This window comes from Sinocyclocheilus anshuiensis, unplaced genomic scaffold (assembly GCF_001515605.1).
Source record: "Sinocyclocheilus anshuiensis isolate Anshui unplaced genomic scaffold, SAMN03320099.WGS_v1.1 scaffold1658, whole genome shotgun sequence".
NCBI classification, from domain to species: domain Eukaryota; kingdom Metazoa; phylum Chordata; class Actinopteri; order Cypriniformes; family Cyprinidae; genus Sinocyclocheilus; species Sinocyclocheilus anshuiensis.
In genome coordinates, this window is record NW_015547302.1 from 211,532 (window position 1) to 224,563 (window position 13,032).

The 13,032-nt window shown below is 36.2% G+C and overlaps 3 protein-coding genes across 5 annotated transcripts in view; 1 reads left to right on the top strand and 2 right to left on the bottom strand.

Moving 5' to 3' along the window:
* LOC107701719 (CDK5 and ABL1 enzyme substrate 2-like) overlaps positions 1 to 2,129 on the top strand; it is a 12,030-nt gene extending 9,901 nt beyond the window's left edge. Inside the window, exon 10 of the mRNA XM_016503793.1 lies at positions 495 to 2,129. Within this exon, the coding sequence (XP_016359279.1) occupies positions 495 to 581 (87 nt within the window). The 3' untranslated portion in view covers positions 582 to 2,129. The remainder of the gene's footprint in view (positions 1 to 494) is intronic.
* Positions 2,130 to 2,153: 24 nt separating this feature from the next.
* Positions 2,154 to 9,651, bottom strand: LOC107701720 (proteasomal ubiquitin receptor ADRM1-like). Of its 3 annotated transcripts, none has more exons than XM_016503798.1 (10): positions 9,568 to 9,651; positions 7,377 to 7,586; positions 7,164 to 7,280; positions 6,933 to 7,056; positions 6,601 to 6,676; positions 4,652 to 4,735; positions 4,328 to 4,572; positions 4,087 to 4,244; positions 3,348 to 3,450; positions 2,154 to 3,034 (listed from the first exon to the last, which is right to left on the bottom strand). In XM_016503798.1, exons 2-10 carry the CDS (start codon positions 7,584 to 7,586, stop codon positions 2,943 to 2,945), a joined length of 1,209 nt encoding a protein of 402 aa, XP_016359284.1. In that variant the 5' UTR covers positions 9,568 to 9,651; the 3' UTR covers positions 2,154 to 2,942. The 3 variants fall into 3 exon arrangements, with proteins under 3 accessions (XP_016359284.1, XP_016359282.1, XP_016359283.1); XM_016503796.1 differs by having other exon boundaries at positions 4,652 to 4,733; positions 6,590 to 6,676; XM_016503797.1 differs by lacking the exon at positions 9,568 to 9,651 and adding an exon at positions 8,308 to 8,372 and having other exon boundaries at positions 4,652 to 4,733; positions 6,590 to 6,676.
* A 632-nt stretch (positions 9,652 to 10,283) lies between these two features.
* LOC107701722 (oxysterol-binding protein-related protein 2-like) overlaps positions 10,284 to 13,032 on the bottom strand; it is a 10,814-nt gene continuing 8,065 nt past the window's right edge. Inside the window, exon 14 of the mRNA XM_016503799.1 lies at positions 10,284 to 12,842. Within this exon, the coding sequence (XP_016359285.1) occupies positions 12,740 to 12,842 (103 nt within the window). The 3' untranslated portion in view covers positions 10,284 to 12,739. The remainder of the gene's footprint in view (positions 12,843 to 13,032) is intronic.

Here is a 13,032-nt window from a genome sequence, read left to right on the forward strand (position 1 = left end):
GGAATGAGAGTATAGTTCCTAGCCATATCGGCCTAGAAAATCGCAACTTTTCATTTTCCGTTGGTCTTAGTACACGATGTAACTACAGAAGAGTCGAGTTTTAAATAGGAAAAATATCGAAACTCTTTGGTCATTTTTTTAGCGAGATGCTAACGGTCTAATCAGATTCAATTATCTATGCTAAGCTACAGCTAAAAGTGCTACCGCCAGACCAGGAGATCGGCTGAATGGATTCGAAAATGGTAAAACTCAACTGTTTAACTCTAGGGGAGTTGGAAAATGAGTCTATTTTCAAAAATAGTGGAGTGTTCCTTTAAGCACTGATCATTTTTATCCATTTATTTCTTTTTATTTTTTAATACCACAGATGCTTATTAACCACCATAGATCAAAGCTTTTTCTAACTTTATTTATGCAATATTTTATGGACATTAATTTTATTAGAATTCATAATTTATGAATACTGAATATATTTTTAATGTCTTTTCACATAGGTGGTTTTTTTTTCTTCTTCCCTTTTTGATGAGTTTTCGGGTATGTGTGGCATTCCGATGCGTATCCAGCCAGGCACTCTATGTTAGAGATGACATTTAACGGGCACATTGTGCTTTTATCTCTCTCTCTTTTTTTTTGTCATCTAACATTTACCAGCTTGGCTGTGGTTTAACAGTGATGTAATGTTCTTTTAGACACACCGCAATGAATTTTAGGTAGTGTTGAATGTAAAGAAGTATTTTGAATATGTGAATGCCATTTTAAACAGTTAATCAAATGTTTAGAGAAACTGAACTGTTTACCACTTGTCTTTTCTTATTGATGCAAGTGTTTTTGAATGTCTTGACAGAAGTCTTAGGTTATGGTTTTTTCAGTATCAATGCACAGCTGTGACAATTACAGTGATGAAATTTTAAATTTTTTTGCATCCTACTGTGTCCTATTTATCTTATGTGCAACATTGATTGAGCACGATTCAAACAGTACAGTAGGTTTTACAAATAACTCCACATCTGTATATTAAACTGTTGTGTATTTGGTCACAGAGGAAATGCCACCTCCTTTGACTGAGTGAGTCTGTTTTGTGTTGTGCAGTGTTGAATATGACCTAACCTTTCTGAGTCTTCTTGGTTAGTGTTCATACAATATCGTCTTATCTTTTATCTCTGATATTCTTCTTTGGAAATGTTTATACACCATAGGAGTGGCCTATGTTTACTTTCAGAACCTGGACAGTATCACAGTGTGCAGCATTACCAGAAATATGCAACATTGTTTTTACATCTGAATTTTGGAATTTTTTTTTTTTTTTTGACTGAGAAACAGAAGCACGTAGCCACCATCTAGTGGTGGTCTTTTTAACATGATGGCTCTGTATGGTGCATTTGCTTCTTTCCCTCAGGGATTCAGACTGGTCAAAATTCACATTTCTGAGACAAATGATCAACTATGAGAGGGTATTTGAATTGGAGAGAAGTGTGGGTAATCATACATCACTATTCCTTCAAAGTGTAAATCTTTACTCGGCGTTGAAGAATGAAGTGCCTTTTCTATTACATTTGTCAGTATGGTTGTGCTGCCATACCGTTTTTCACACATCTTGCCTCTTTAATCTTTTTGATACGGCGTAATCACACACCTCGACACGTTATGAATGTGACTATAGATCCGGTTGGAAAAGCGTGTGACATGTTGATTGAAATCTCACTGTATGTGAACACATTCACTCCTGTGATACTGTCGTGGAAGCTTCGAGGATGTGGAAGGGTACAAGCACTGTAAGGGAATCCTGTGACCTTCTGCATGAGAATACTGTGTTTTTTGTGAGTGTGTTTATGAATTTCTTCCAAAAGATTTATTTTTCAAAACTGTCTATTTTAGCAGTATGTCATAGAATGATGTGAAGATAGTTTGCACTGCTTGATTAAATGCCAACAGGGTTAACACTGAACCGGAAACCACAGTATGTTGGTGTTTATTGGGCGGTGTGAGCATGGCTTTAGTTTGGACAGAACTGTTCACAGGGTCCTATCTGTTGCGCTGTGTAGATGCTGTTTTTGTCATTTTTTTCTATTTGCATTTATAAAGATGTCTTTAATTGTTTCACTCGTCTGTGAAGTTTTTGTCAATTTATACACGCCAAAAAAATATTTACCTGTTGATGCAAGTTTCTTTATTTGGAAAAGGGTTTTAATAACAGTAAAATACTTGATTAAAAGAGAAATGATACATTTCTATTGTTCAGACACAGGTTAGTCCCACCCCAATGCCATTAGTAAAGCAAGAAGTAGCTATGTGAGGCTGCTCAAACAGAAATGTTGAAAGCACCACACTGCACATTAAACTTGGCATATTCACTCTAATTCACCCTATCTATTTTGTACATATTTTTGATGTACATCACAATACGGAAAAAAACTTCTGTCGCTACTTCTGTTACAATGCGACTGAGACAGGATTAGTTGTTTAAAGGGATAGCTCACCCCAAAATTCTGTTATCATTTACTCACCCACCCTCATGTCATTCCAAACCCATAAGACTTTGGTTAATCTCTGAAACAGAAGTCCAGGTGAATGAATGAAGTAAAACATCTGAAAAAGTTGTAAAACTAATGCTTATGAATCAAGCAGTTTAATCCAGTCTTGTGAAGAGATATTGCTTTGTCTAGACTTTTGGGTACCTGGATTTTCAACTGAGGGACAGAAACCTCTCAGGTTTCATTAAAAATATCTCAATTTGTGTTTTGAAGATAAACCAAAATCTTATGGGTTCAGAACGACTCAAGGGTGAGTAAACGACAGAATTTTCATTTTTGAGTGCGCTGTCCCTTTAACATAAAAATACACAGATCACCCTTAACATCACATTTAGCTTGACAACATGATGCTTTGGAAGCTCTACAGTAAGAAATGTTCAACTGATGAAGGCAGCTCATGTAGAGAGTTGCCTAATCCAAACTCATGTCCTCATCATCTTTCTTGTCTCCTCCTTCGTTCGACTTCCCTTGACCTTCCATGGCCTTGGCAAATGCTTCCACATCTACAAAAAATTTAGAAAAACTTCAGCCATTCTATCCATTATAAGTATGACCTTTTCTTTCCTGAAGTCTCAGTTTTTTTATTACGCGATTTATGTAAATCTAACCAAAAACAATTGTCTAGATAGATACATTAGATTAGATCCAATTTTGCCCTTGTAAGGTCATTCTGTATAAACTACAGACTTAACAGAAGGATGTCGGGGAGAGAGGAATGTGCATATAAATGCATGTGAAAGTATAAACAAGGGTGTTTAGAAAGTGTTTCAGCTGGAATTAACCAGATTAGTTTGTGTACATTTGAAATGTACTGACCTCCTTTATTGGCTGCCTCTACAGCTTCAGTGGGTAATCCAAACTGATTCATCAAAGGCCCCAACTGCCCCGATGCTAGCGCACTGCTGAACATACTCATAGCCTACACAACCCAGAAAGAGTGCTGATGAATATTAGAAGATTTATTCTAAAAAATAATCATGTCCAAGAGCAGATATGCTAACAAACTTGTTCTTGAAATTAGTTTACTAAGTGTAGACAATTGGCACTGTACTAAAATTTCATCAATCAAAAATATTCAATCTAAATAGTAAAAAAAAAAAAAAAGGTTTTGGCCAAAATCATTGACTGAAACCATGACATTTAATTAGCACTTCTCTGACTTCTACGCACTTCTTCTGCGTTTTGACTCTGTCAGTGTCTATTTCATACACAAAATGTGGACTAGCTACAGGTATAAACATGTCAGCAGTGAGGACGCACTTCACCTGATCAAAAATGATGCTAGAGTAGCATTATGTAAATTGTTTTTGGATGACATATCAAAATGTGACTCATTGCTGAAGAATTTTAAACAGGTTCTCAGGAGATAAACAGGTTTATCACCTGAGAACAGGACACCCTGAACAACATAAACAGTTCAATTACCCAGTTAAGTAAATTTAATAACCTTTTATTTAACTTTATTTTCGTGTTTGATTTCCGACTAAATGAAAACTTTGGGTGTTTCAATAAAAAAAAATCAATTTCTATACATCACTATATGCAATAGTCAAACCTGCTGAAACTGTGGCGAGGTGAGAGTGTTTTGAAGTTCTTCTGTGCTTTGAGGGAGGGATTCTCCAGATGGGAGGTATGGCAGGAGCCTCTGCTGCACTTCTGCATTAGTGAGAATAGGGGCCATGACCTCAGGGGTCAAAACACTGGCAAGGTCCACTGAACAAAGACAGTTGACATGTCAGCATGTAATCCTAGATTTTACTTACAGTGGTTTTATAGAACTAACATCATGATCTCACCTGGTCCTGCTGTAGGCACATTCATTGTTGCTAAGATGCTCTGCAGGTCACTCAGTTGGATGGGCTGAGATGGGCTGGTGGCTCCGGCAGAGAGAGCAGGGCCTGCAGGTGTGCTGGGAGCGGCTGCGGGTGAGGCTGCGACTGTTGCAGATGGGGTCATGGGTGTGGTTGGAACTTGGGAGGAGCCGAGCCGTGTGGGGGCCGAGGTGGATGATGGAGTGACGGCAGTGGACTGACTTCGCGAGCTAAAGATGAAAGAAGAATATTTCAATTGTCACTGCATTTAGTACAACCAGCCACATCCAAGCTTCTACCGGGTGTTACCTGGAAGATGAGCTGCTAGTAGCTGGAACTCCACTTCCCAGCAGGCTGGCTAGACCTGGTCCTGCCAGAGCCCCCAGACCACCTGCAGACCAAATAAAAATGAATTATGTTACACTGATAACCTTGTAAAAATGCTATGCATGTTCGTCTGTGTTCATGTACTTTATATACGGAACTTATTTATTTTAGATGCAATTTGATCATCAGAAGATACAAGGGGTCAAGATTTTGCTAGTTAGGATGGGCCAGTTAGCCTCTGTTGGTAGACAGAATAGCAGCAAATGCATTTTTGGTATAGCTGACATCCATTCAAAGTATTTGTGTATTCTGATGACAAAAATGTATTGGAGTCAACAGTGATGGACAGCGCTCTGACACATGGCATGCGCTTCTTTCTCACACATTGCTTCCTGTTAAGTCTCCTCTGTCCTATACAAAAAAGGCAAAAATGCAACAACAAAAAAAAAAGACAAAAAAACAGTCAAATGGCAGTCTTAATTTAGTATTATTTATATAGTATTTATTATCATTATAGTATTAATAGTATTTATTTATTAATGTTTTGAATGAGCTTTTATTTATTTTCAGTTTTCAATTTTAATTTTAGTTTAAAGTGCCCCTATCTTATCAATAATACATCCTATTATAATAATGATAGTGCTCCACTCTGTTCTAAAAATAAAGAATCAGAAGGGATAAAGTTGATTTACACTTATGTTAGCGAACCGGACCCACAGCTTGGTATTAAAGACCTAAACAATAATGTCATATGCATTAGCCGAACACAGACATAGAGTACTGCTAAAGCACTGCAGTTTGTAAACCAATGTATTGCTCCATATAGACATTCTATATTAATCAACCCATTTCTAGACAATAGCGGGCCCACAGCTGATTAGCAGAACTATAACGTGAGTTAGTCAGAGAGACCAACAGCTGCACTGACTGTATTCACAACACAACACACAAAACTACATATTTTGCACGCTGGACAGAACATTACAGCAACAATTATTAATCATACTTAATCATACTTACAGGTTGTGATTCGGAGGAGCAAGCTGTCCAAACAAACTGGGCACTGACTCATCTTTTAAGGACAACCGGTTTACGAATCCCGTAATGAACTCGCAGAGATTGGGGAAGCAGTCGTCAGTGAAATGACGGGAACACAGCAAAACATTGGGATTATACTGTTGTGGTATTGCAGTAAAGATTAATTTTAACCACTAATTCTTCACAGCCTCATCCTTTGGAAGTGAAAATAAACCGAAATCATTTACACAGCGCAGAGCACAGCGTCTTCTCGACATTACTTTATCCACACGAACAAGCTACAGCGTTTGAGGTTTGTTTTTCGCGGGATGTCCACACAGAACGTAGGCGGGCATTATGCAAATGTATTAACTTGTGACATATGAACTTTGCGGAAATAGGACTCAAATTTAAAATGACTAATTTCAGCGGTTCAGAGTCAACTCTTTTGAGAGACAATAAACGTATTTATGATGCACTTACTACTTTGCAGATTTTTACATTCACATCAAGCTACATTACACACTGCATGAAAAGTAATTTTCAAAAATCCATAACAGGGGCACTTTAAGTTTTAATTATATTGTGTGTTTTTGTTATTTTATTATTTTTGTCTGTTTTTAAAATATTTCTATTTATCTTTCATTTATTTTTATTTCAGATTTTAGTAATTTTAATACTTCAACAAACTTATTTCAGTTAGTTGCCAAGGCAACATTTTTGCATTCATTTGTTTAATATCTAATATTTCTAGTAATATCTAATATTTATGTTTTTATTTTATTTTTATTTCAGCTTTATTTTAATTACCAAACACAATTTTAATAGCTTAATAATAGCTTTTGTTTACAATAACAACACTGTCATAGAGAGATCAGAAAATAAAGCAGCATAATAACTCACCTAGTCCTCCGAGTCCAGTTGGTCCTATGAGTTGCATCAGTTGGTTGTGACTCATATTACCAAGAAGACTCTGAAGGCCACCTTCACCTGGGGAATAATGTTAAAGTATCCGTGGTGAGACTCTTAAGAAAACAATTGCAAGACCTAATTTTCAACACAATAAATTATTTTCCTTTCCAACATTCAAGCCTACCACTATGATCATTATTAAGGAAGGAATGAAAAACTCAAAGTGTGTGTGTGTGTGCCAAGTGTATTATAACAGAAAAAATATACACTTCAGCTTTAAGATGAGTGTTTAGGAAGGGTATCAGTGCATTGGACAAAAATACTTTAGAAATACCTCCAAGAGCAGACAGTTCATGGCTGCTGCTGCCTCCACTCCCCAGAGTACCAGGTATTGGTGGGTTGTTGAGGTATTCATTCACTTTCCTGCAGTACTCCTCATCTTTATCTGTCTTAGGCTCCTGAAAGGTCAAATAGGGATGATCGCAGAAGATGTATTTCAGTTAATATTTACAATACATTTTTAAAGGGCAATATCAGATGCCAGAAGGCTCTCAGCCTGGCCTACCTGCAACCAAAAGAAGAGTCTTTTGGAGCCAGCTTTAAATTTAAGCACAAAAACACGGCCCGTGGTGCACTGATTGACCTTCTTGAACTCACAGTCATCAGGGAAAATGATCAGGTCCTTGTAAAAGGAACAAAGAAAATTTAAATATTTTTAGGATCAGCATTACAAAGGAATTTGGAATATTCAAAGCTGTTTATATGAGCGTGTACTAACATCCTCCACATTCCCCGTGGATCTGTCCTTCCAGCAGAAGTGGATGAGCGAATCGTCTGTCTGCTGAATGTACAAAAGTCCTTTGCGCTTATCCGGGGTCACGGTGCTGCCCTTCAGGGTCATTTTTCCTGCACGGAACTCCACCAAGTATTTGCTTAATGAGCCCCGGGATCCGGACACCAAGCTAGGGAACAAAGCTCCCGACGACATCTGTCGCAACAAAGAAAGTAAAGTTAATTTTGTCCCAGGGAGGGAAATTACAATTTTTGAGCAGCTATATAATGTATAGAAGTAAAAAATATATATATTTAAAATATATTAAATTATAATACTGTACTTTTTTTCATTATTTGGCTATTTGTGCTGCATAAACAAAACTATAACAAATGTAAACTATAAAACAGTAGTTTCACAATTTCTCGTAAGGGATCAATTCTGTTTATATAGCTACTAACATCCCTCACATTTCAAGTGGAGTATATATAGGCCTGTATAGTTATTATTTACTACGTCTTCATAGAATGTAGAATAACTACAATTACTGTTATTCAGGTAAATTACCAATAATAATATATTACGAAATCTTTCAGTCTAATAATCATTCAAGTGTTTGTTTTTTTAGTAACGGCTAATACACACAAATCCCGATAAATCATGGAGAGAAACTGATAACAATTAACCAAATACTTTAGTCACAATCAGGGTTTGAAATTAACACCCGCCAAATGCGGGTAAAAATCAGCTGTGGCGGGTAACGCTGTCAAATCTCTAGCCAATTTGGCGGCCGGGTTACTTTTCGTAAATTATGTTCACTCATTAATTTCTTGGGGAAGTTCATGCAGGCCAAATCTGCGCAGGTTTAGCGCAAATACTGAACTCGTGAGACATCATGACATTATCGAGTATATTGCAAAAGCTAAACAAAACACACCTACAGAGGCAAGCATACGCGACGAGATGAAAGTCTGGTTAGACCAACACAGGATTTAGTGCGCGTGCGCATTTAGAGTGGTTCTTTCACTGCATGATTCAGTCTATTAATATGCATTAAGAATGATCACATAATTCAAGATAAGGAGGCAGAAAATGTATATATTTATATCAATTCATATAGTTAATCAATATCACACGAAGAGTGACGTTTTTTCTTAAAAAATCAGCATGGTTACAAATGTGATATTTATTTTATACAACAGTTCAATAAACAATAAGTTAATATCAAGAGACTTACGTTTTAGACACCATATTGGCTGTTTTTGCATGCAACTTCTGTAAAGATTAATTTTATTGATACTGATTTAATTTGTTTAGTAACAGCCTAAATGTATTATTATTATAATTGACTGATTAAATGTAAGAATTTGACTCAAAAGATGATGTACACTTTTAGAAAAAAAATGGCTTTATAAAGGTAAGAATGCCCATAAAAGTTAAAAATCAATTTAAACTTATTGGAAAAGATTAATTTCTATCACTGCTGTGAACTGACCACACAGAATATGAAGAATATCAAAAACTTTAGGAGTCAGCTGTCCACGGTAGGACGTCCCTAAGATATCAGCACAATAACACACTCAGCAAAATATCGTCTAATTATCTTTATCGATAAAATCACAGAAAATATTGAGATATTATTTTTTGTCAATATCGCACACCCCTAGTACTGACAAAATGATTTGCAACGGTCGCTTTGTCACGCCCAGTGTAGACGGCCTCAAACTGTTCGTGTATTTCTGTCTTTTTTTTGGCTAGTAGCAGTTATGAATGGCCGGTAACTTAAAAATTTAGAAGCCAAATCGGCTGGTGAGTGAAAAGGTTAATTTCAATCCCTGGTCACAATACTGTCAAGCACAAATGATTAGCATCCTTATCTTAGAGCATCACTGTCCGAGATGCATCAGTCTGTTGCCTATTTCAATGCAGTAAATGTACAGGAAAGTGATAATATACGACCATATATCACATTATCATTAAAGTGAAGTGAGAATAAAATTAGTTAGTTACTAATCTATGATTATATGAGCAACTGATCCGCAGCTAAACCCGAAGCTAACACTACGAGTACTTAGGAAACCATTTAAAACAAAAAAGGTCCATGCTTTAAAACACTGGCTTCTACATTACACATCTATAAATGCAGTACTGACGAATGTGTGTGGTGATTGTGGTATATGACAAACATAAAACTTACATTTCTCTCTCTTTCTAGTCAAATTCTAAGAATTCTTTCACTTTTCTGATGTCGAGTCGACCAACCTCTAGTCCCCTACTTGCAGAAGGGGCGGGGCTTACGTTCGATTGGTGGAGGCTTCTTCATCCTTTGCTCTGATTGGTGATTGCACATGTCGATATGCCCACACAAATAACGCTGTTATGAGAATTGTCAAAGACAGACTGGAGTGATAAGTGTAACCTTTTAGAGGTGTTAAATTACATTTTCACCACTGTTAAAACATTTTAGATCGAATTACTTGCACTTTGCTGGGCAAATATGTTACTTGTCTAGCTTGTTCTGTCTTGCATGAACAATTCAATAATTCAGTGCTGAATCATTGTTCCCTTAGGTTTCAAACAAGTCTTGTTTTTTTGTAGTTATGACTACTGAACTGAGAAGAAATCCATAGCAGCTATTATCCAATTGTTTGTCACCTTCTTTACTTTTATATGCCTTTGTATTTAGTGTAAAGACAACCCGTCCACGTAACAGTCTAAATGAATGTCCTTTGATCACTATTTGTCTGACCTTGGAGCAATATAGCCCTTTAAAAAGGTTTATTTCTTGAGCATTAGCAATTCTTTGTCAAATAAATGATGAAATCATCTTATAATTCTACTCCTAAACCAGAACCAGCTTGGTCAATAAAGACATAGAAAGCATTTTTTTTTTTTTTTCTGTTATGAGTTTAATTAGATCCTCTTTATCCATGACATTGACTTTGATAAAGATCAGTTCACATTTTAGGTCAAATTAATGCAAAAAAACAGGTAATATTTCACAAACGTTCCCACCATCAAACATATGCCTGAAGCTGAAGCTTCTCCCAAATGTTTTGTCAGAAATCTCGAACTGATGCTTGTCAATTCCCTTCAGACACAAAAGAGCAAACTGAAGTTTCTTAGTGAGGTCTCACATATATCATTAATATGGCAAGTTTACAAATTAGCAGATTCATAAGACAGTTTAAATGCATTTCACGTGATCTATACAAATATAGTATAAAGTCACAATACTTCATGTACAATTATGTAAAGCCGTCATAGCACCACAGCGGTATAATTTGGGCTTCTATCTGTGAAATAGTGAGTTTCACAACAGAAACAATTAATCCTTAGTGTCACGACCAATATCAACAGCTTAATAATAACACAGACAGAATGACTTGAAAATTCTGTGTATGATTGCTTTACATAGTTGCAATCAATGTGACCAGGTTTACTTGTATATTAACTTGATGTGATTGCTACAGGAATAGCTGATAAGCACAGCTGACAGCACAAAATCATGAGACAATTGGGGATAAGTCCTTTTTTAATGTCTCATGATTTCAAGGGCTTTAAAAGACATTACGTTAGCAGCTGGTGGAATAATATACTGATATTTCTAACTGCTAGTAAGCATTGATAGTGAGATTAAATAATTTATGTTTAGACATGCCACAATATAGTGTATACAATACAGAGGGAAATAAATTGTAGTTAATTATTTGCTATGGCCCGAAGCTTGGCTTTTGGAACTGTACGCACTACATGAAACATATTAAAGACAAATATTCTTGTGCTACACAACAGATGATGAACTCCCATTAAGTGTGAATGATAAACATTTCTAATAATTAGATAACAGTGTTATTAATCACTGCAGTTACATACACCTGTGTCTCCACCTAACCAATTTTAGGTTGTGCAAAACAGCCAGTAATACTGTGTAAAACCATCAGCAAAAGTACTAGCATGCTTGACACCTTTGCACTAATGCCAACCAAAGTATTTTACATAAACAGTGGAGCTTATTGACACATTAAATTGTACAATTCATAGACAGACATTCCCATCAATGTTTGCATAGCTTCTGAAATTTGTGTGTTAAAATCACAGTATTGTTTAAAGTTTCAAAATAAAAGACAGTGGTGTCTTTCATGATCCTCTGAGGTCATCTCGTCTATGATTTGTATGTCTGGAAAAAAAATTAGTCCTTGCAGAATGAAATTTGCTGTATGGCAAAAAGCATGTGAACAATGAAGCACATTCTGAGCATTTTTGGTACACGTGAATATATGTGGGCTAAGGTGAAGCACCTTGACATTCGTGAGCCATTAAGTGCTGAAATAAAAAGAAAGATTAGCACCCACCTCCATTTAATTTGTATCACTCAACATTGCACTCCTGACGAGTTATATGGCTTTAATTTCTACAAGAGCAAAGTCACTTTGGCAACCATAAACACTCAAAACATCAATGCTAGGATGTAATAGGATTTTTGTTATAAGAGCTTTTTAACAATTAAAAAACACCCTTTCAGCAGCTTTCATTTTTGTCTGTCAAACAAAAACAAAACAGATCTAAAACATTTCTAAACGTGTGAGGAATGAGAATATTAGTTTTAGAAAACTCCCCTGTCCAACGGAGATGGTGAGAAATGGCCCAAGAGCCTTATCAGTGAGACATAACCATAATGTCTGAACAAAGGTGGGATAATTCGAAAAACAAAATAAAAATAAACTCCTTTTCATTCTCAGGTACTCAAAATCAGGCAGAATCTTTAACTGTGAAGTTCCTGCACATCATACATACCACAAATAGAGGTCATATTTCTGAGATAAGGAAAAAAGCAAATAATAGAGATGATAAAATAGCATTAGTTTGAACAAAAACACAAAATTATGCTCTCCTAATAGGTTCTGAGCAGCCTCACATTTCAACAATGACAAAAAAAAAAAAGAAATCACAGATGGCATCGCAGTGATGCCATCACTAACCACTTGTACCCATAAACTGAACACCTGAGTGTAACTAGCGAGACGCATGGAAAGGTAGGTTAGCACATACTGTACATAAACTAGCAATTTCTAAACATACTGAGGTTTGCACAGAATGTTTAACTTATAACCTAACATACATGAAAAAGAAAACAGTGAATAATTAAGGTATTCCCTACCTCTCAAAATAAATAAATCCATTCACACTAAATTTTCAGATTCTAGTAAAGAGTGGAACTCGTGGAGAGGCTTTGTCCAAAAACTGTTCACATGAATCTCACATTCCGATGAACAAAATGAAAAGAGCTCAAGGAGAGGAGATGATATGGATTGGGTGAAGGAGAGCAAAGGATGAATCACAAGACTCTTTCAGTCTTCCCAACCGAATCAGTAGATGTCTGGAAGGTCAGAGTACCTCCTGTCAAAGTAACCTCCCTTGTAGATCCAGTCTGCAGCTCCAGTGTACCGATTATTGCCTTGCTGGAACCATCTGAAAGATGGGAGGCCAAAAAGTTTATAAAAATAAAAAGGCTATTCAAAATCTCTACAGAAAAAAAAAACATTTTCACTAATATATTAACCTTTCAAGACGGACATATCAAAAGGTTTTCAACCTTCCGGTCTCTCTCGTGAAACCAACATGGAAGTGACTAAAACTGCAATTCATCGACTGACCGCTA

Excerpts from the sequence above, each read along its gene's own strand:
- LOC107701720 (XM_016503796.1), bottom strand. The coding sequence starts at position 7,586 with ATGTCGTCGGGAGCTTTGTTCCCTAGCTTGGTGTCCGGATCCCGGGGC. Across the intron at positions 7,057-7,163 it reads GACTCTTCTTTTGGTTGCAG|GAGCCTAAGACAGATAAAGA; the intron begins GTAGGCCAGGCT and ends TTGACCTTTCAG. Across the intron at positions 4,734-6,589 it reads AACTGGACTCGGAGGACTAG|GTGGTCTGGGGGCTCTGGCA; the intron begins GTGAGTTATTAT and ends TTTGGTCTGCAG.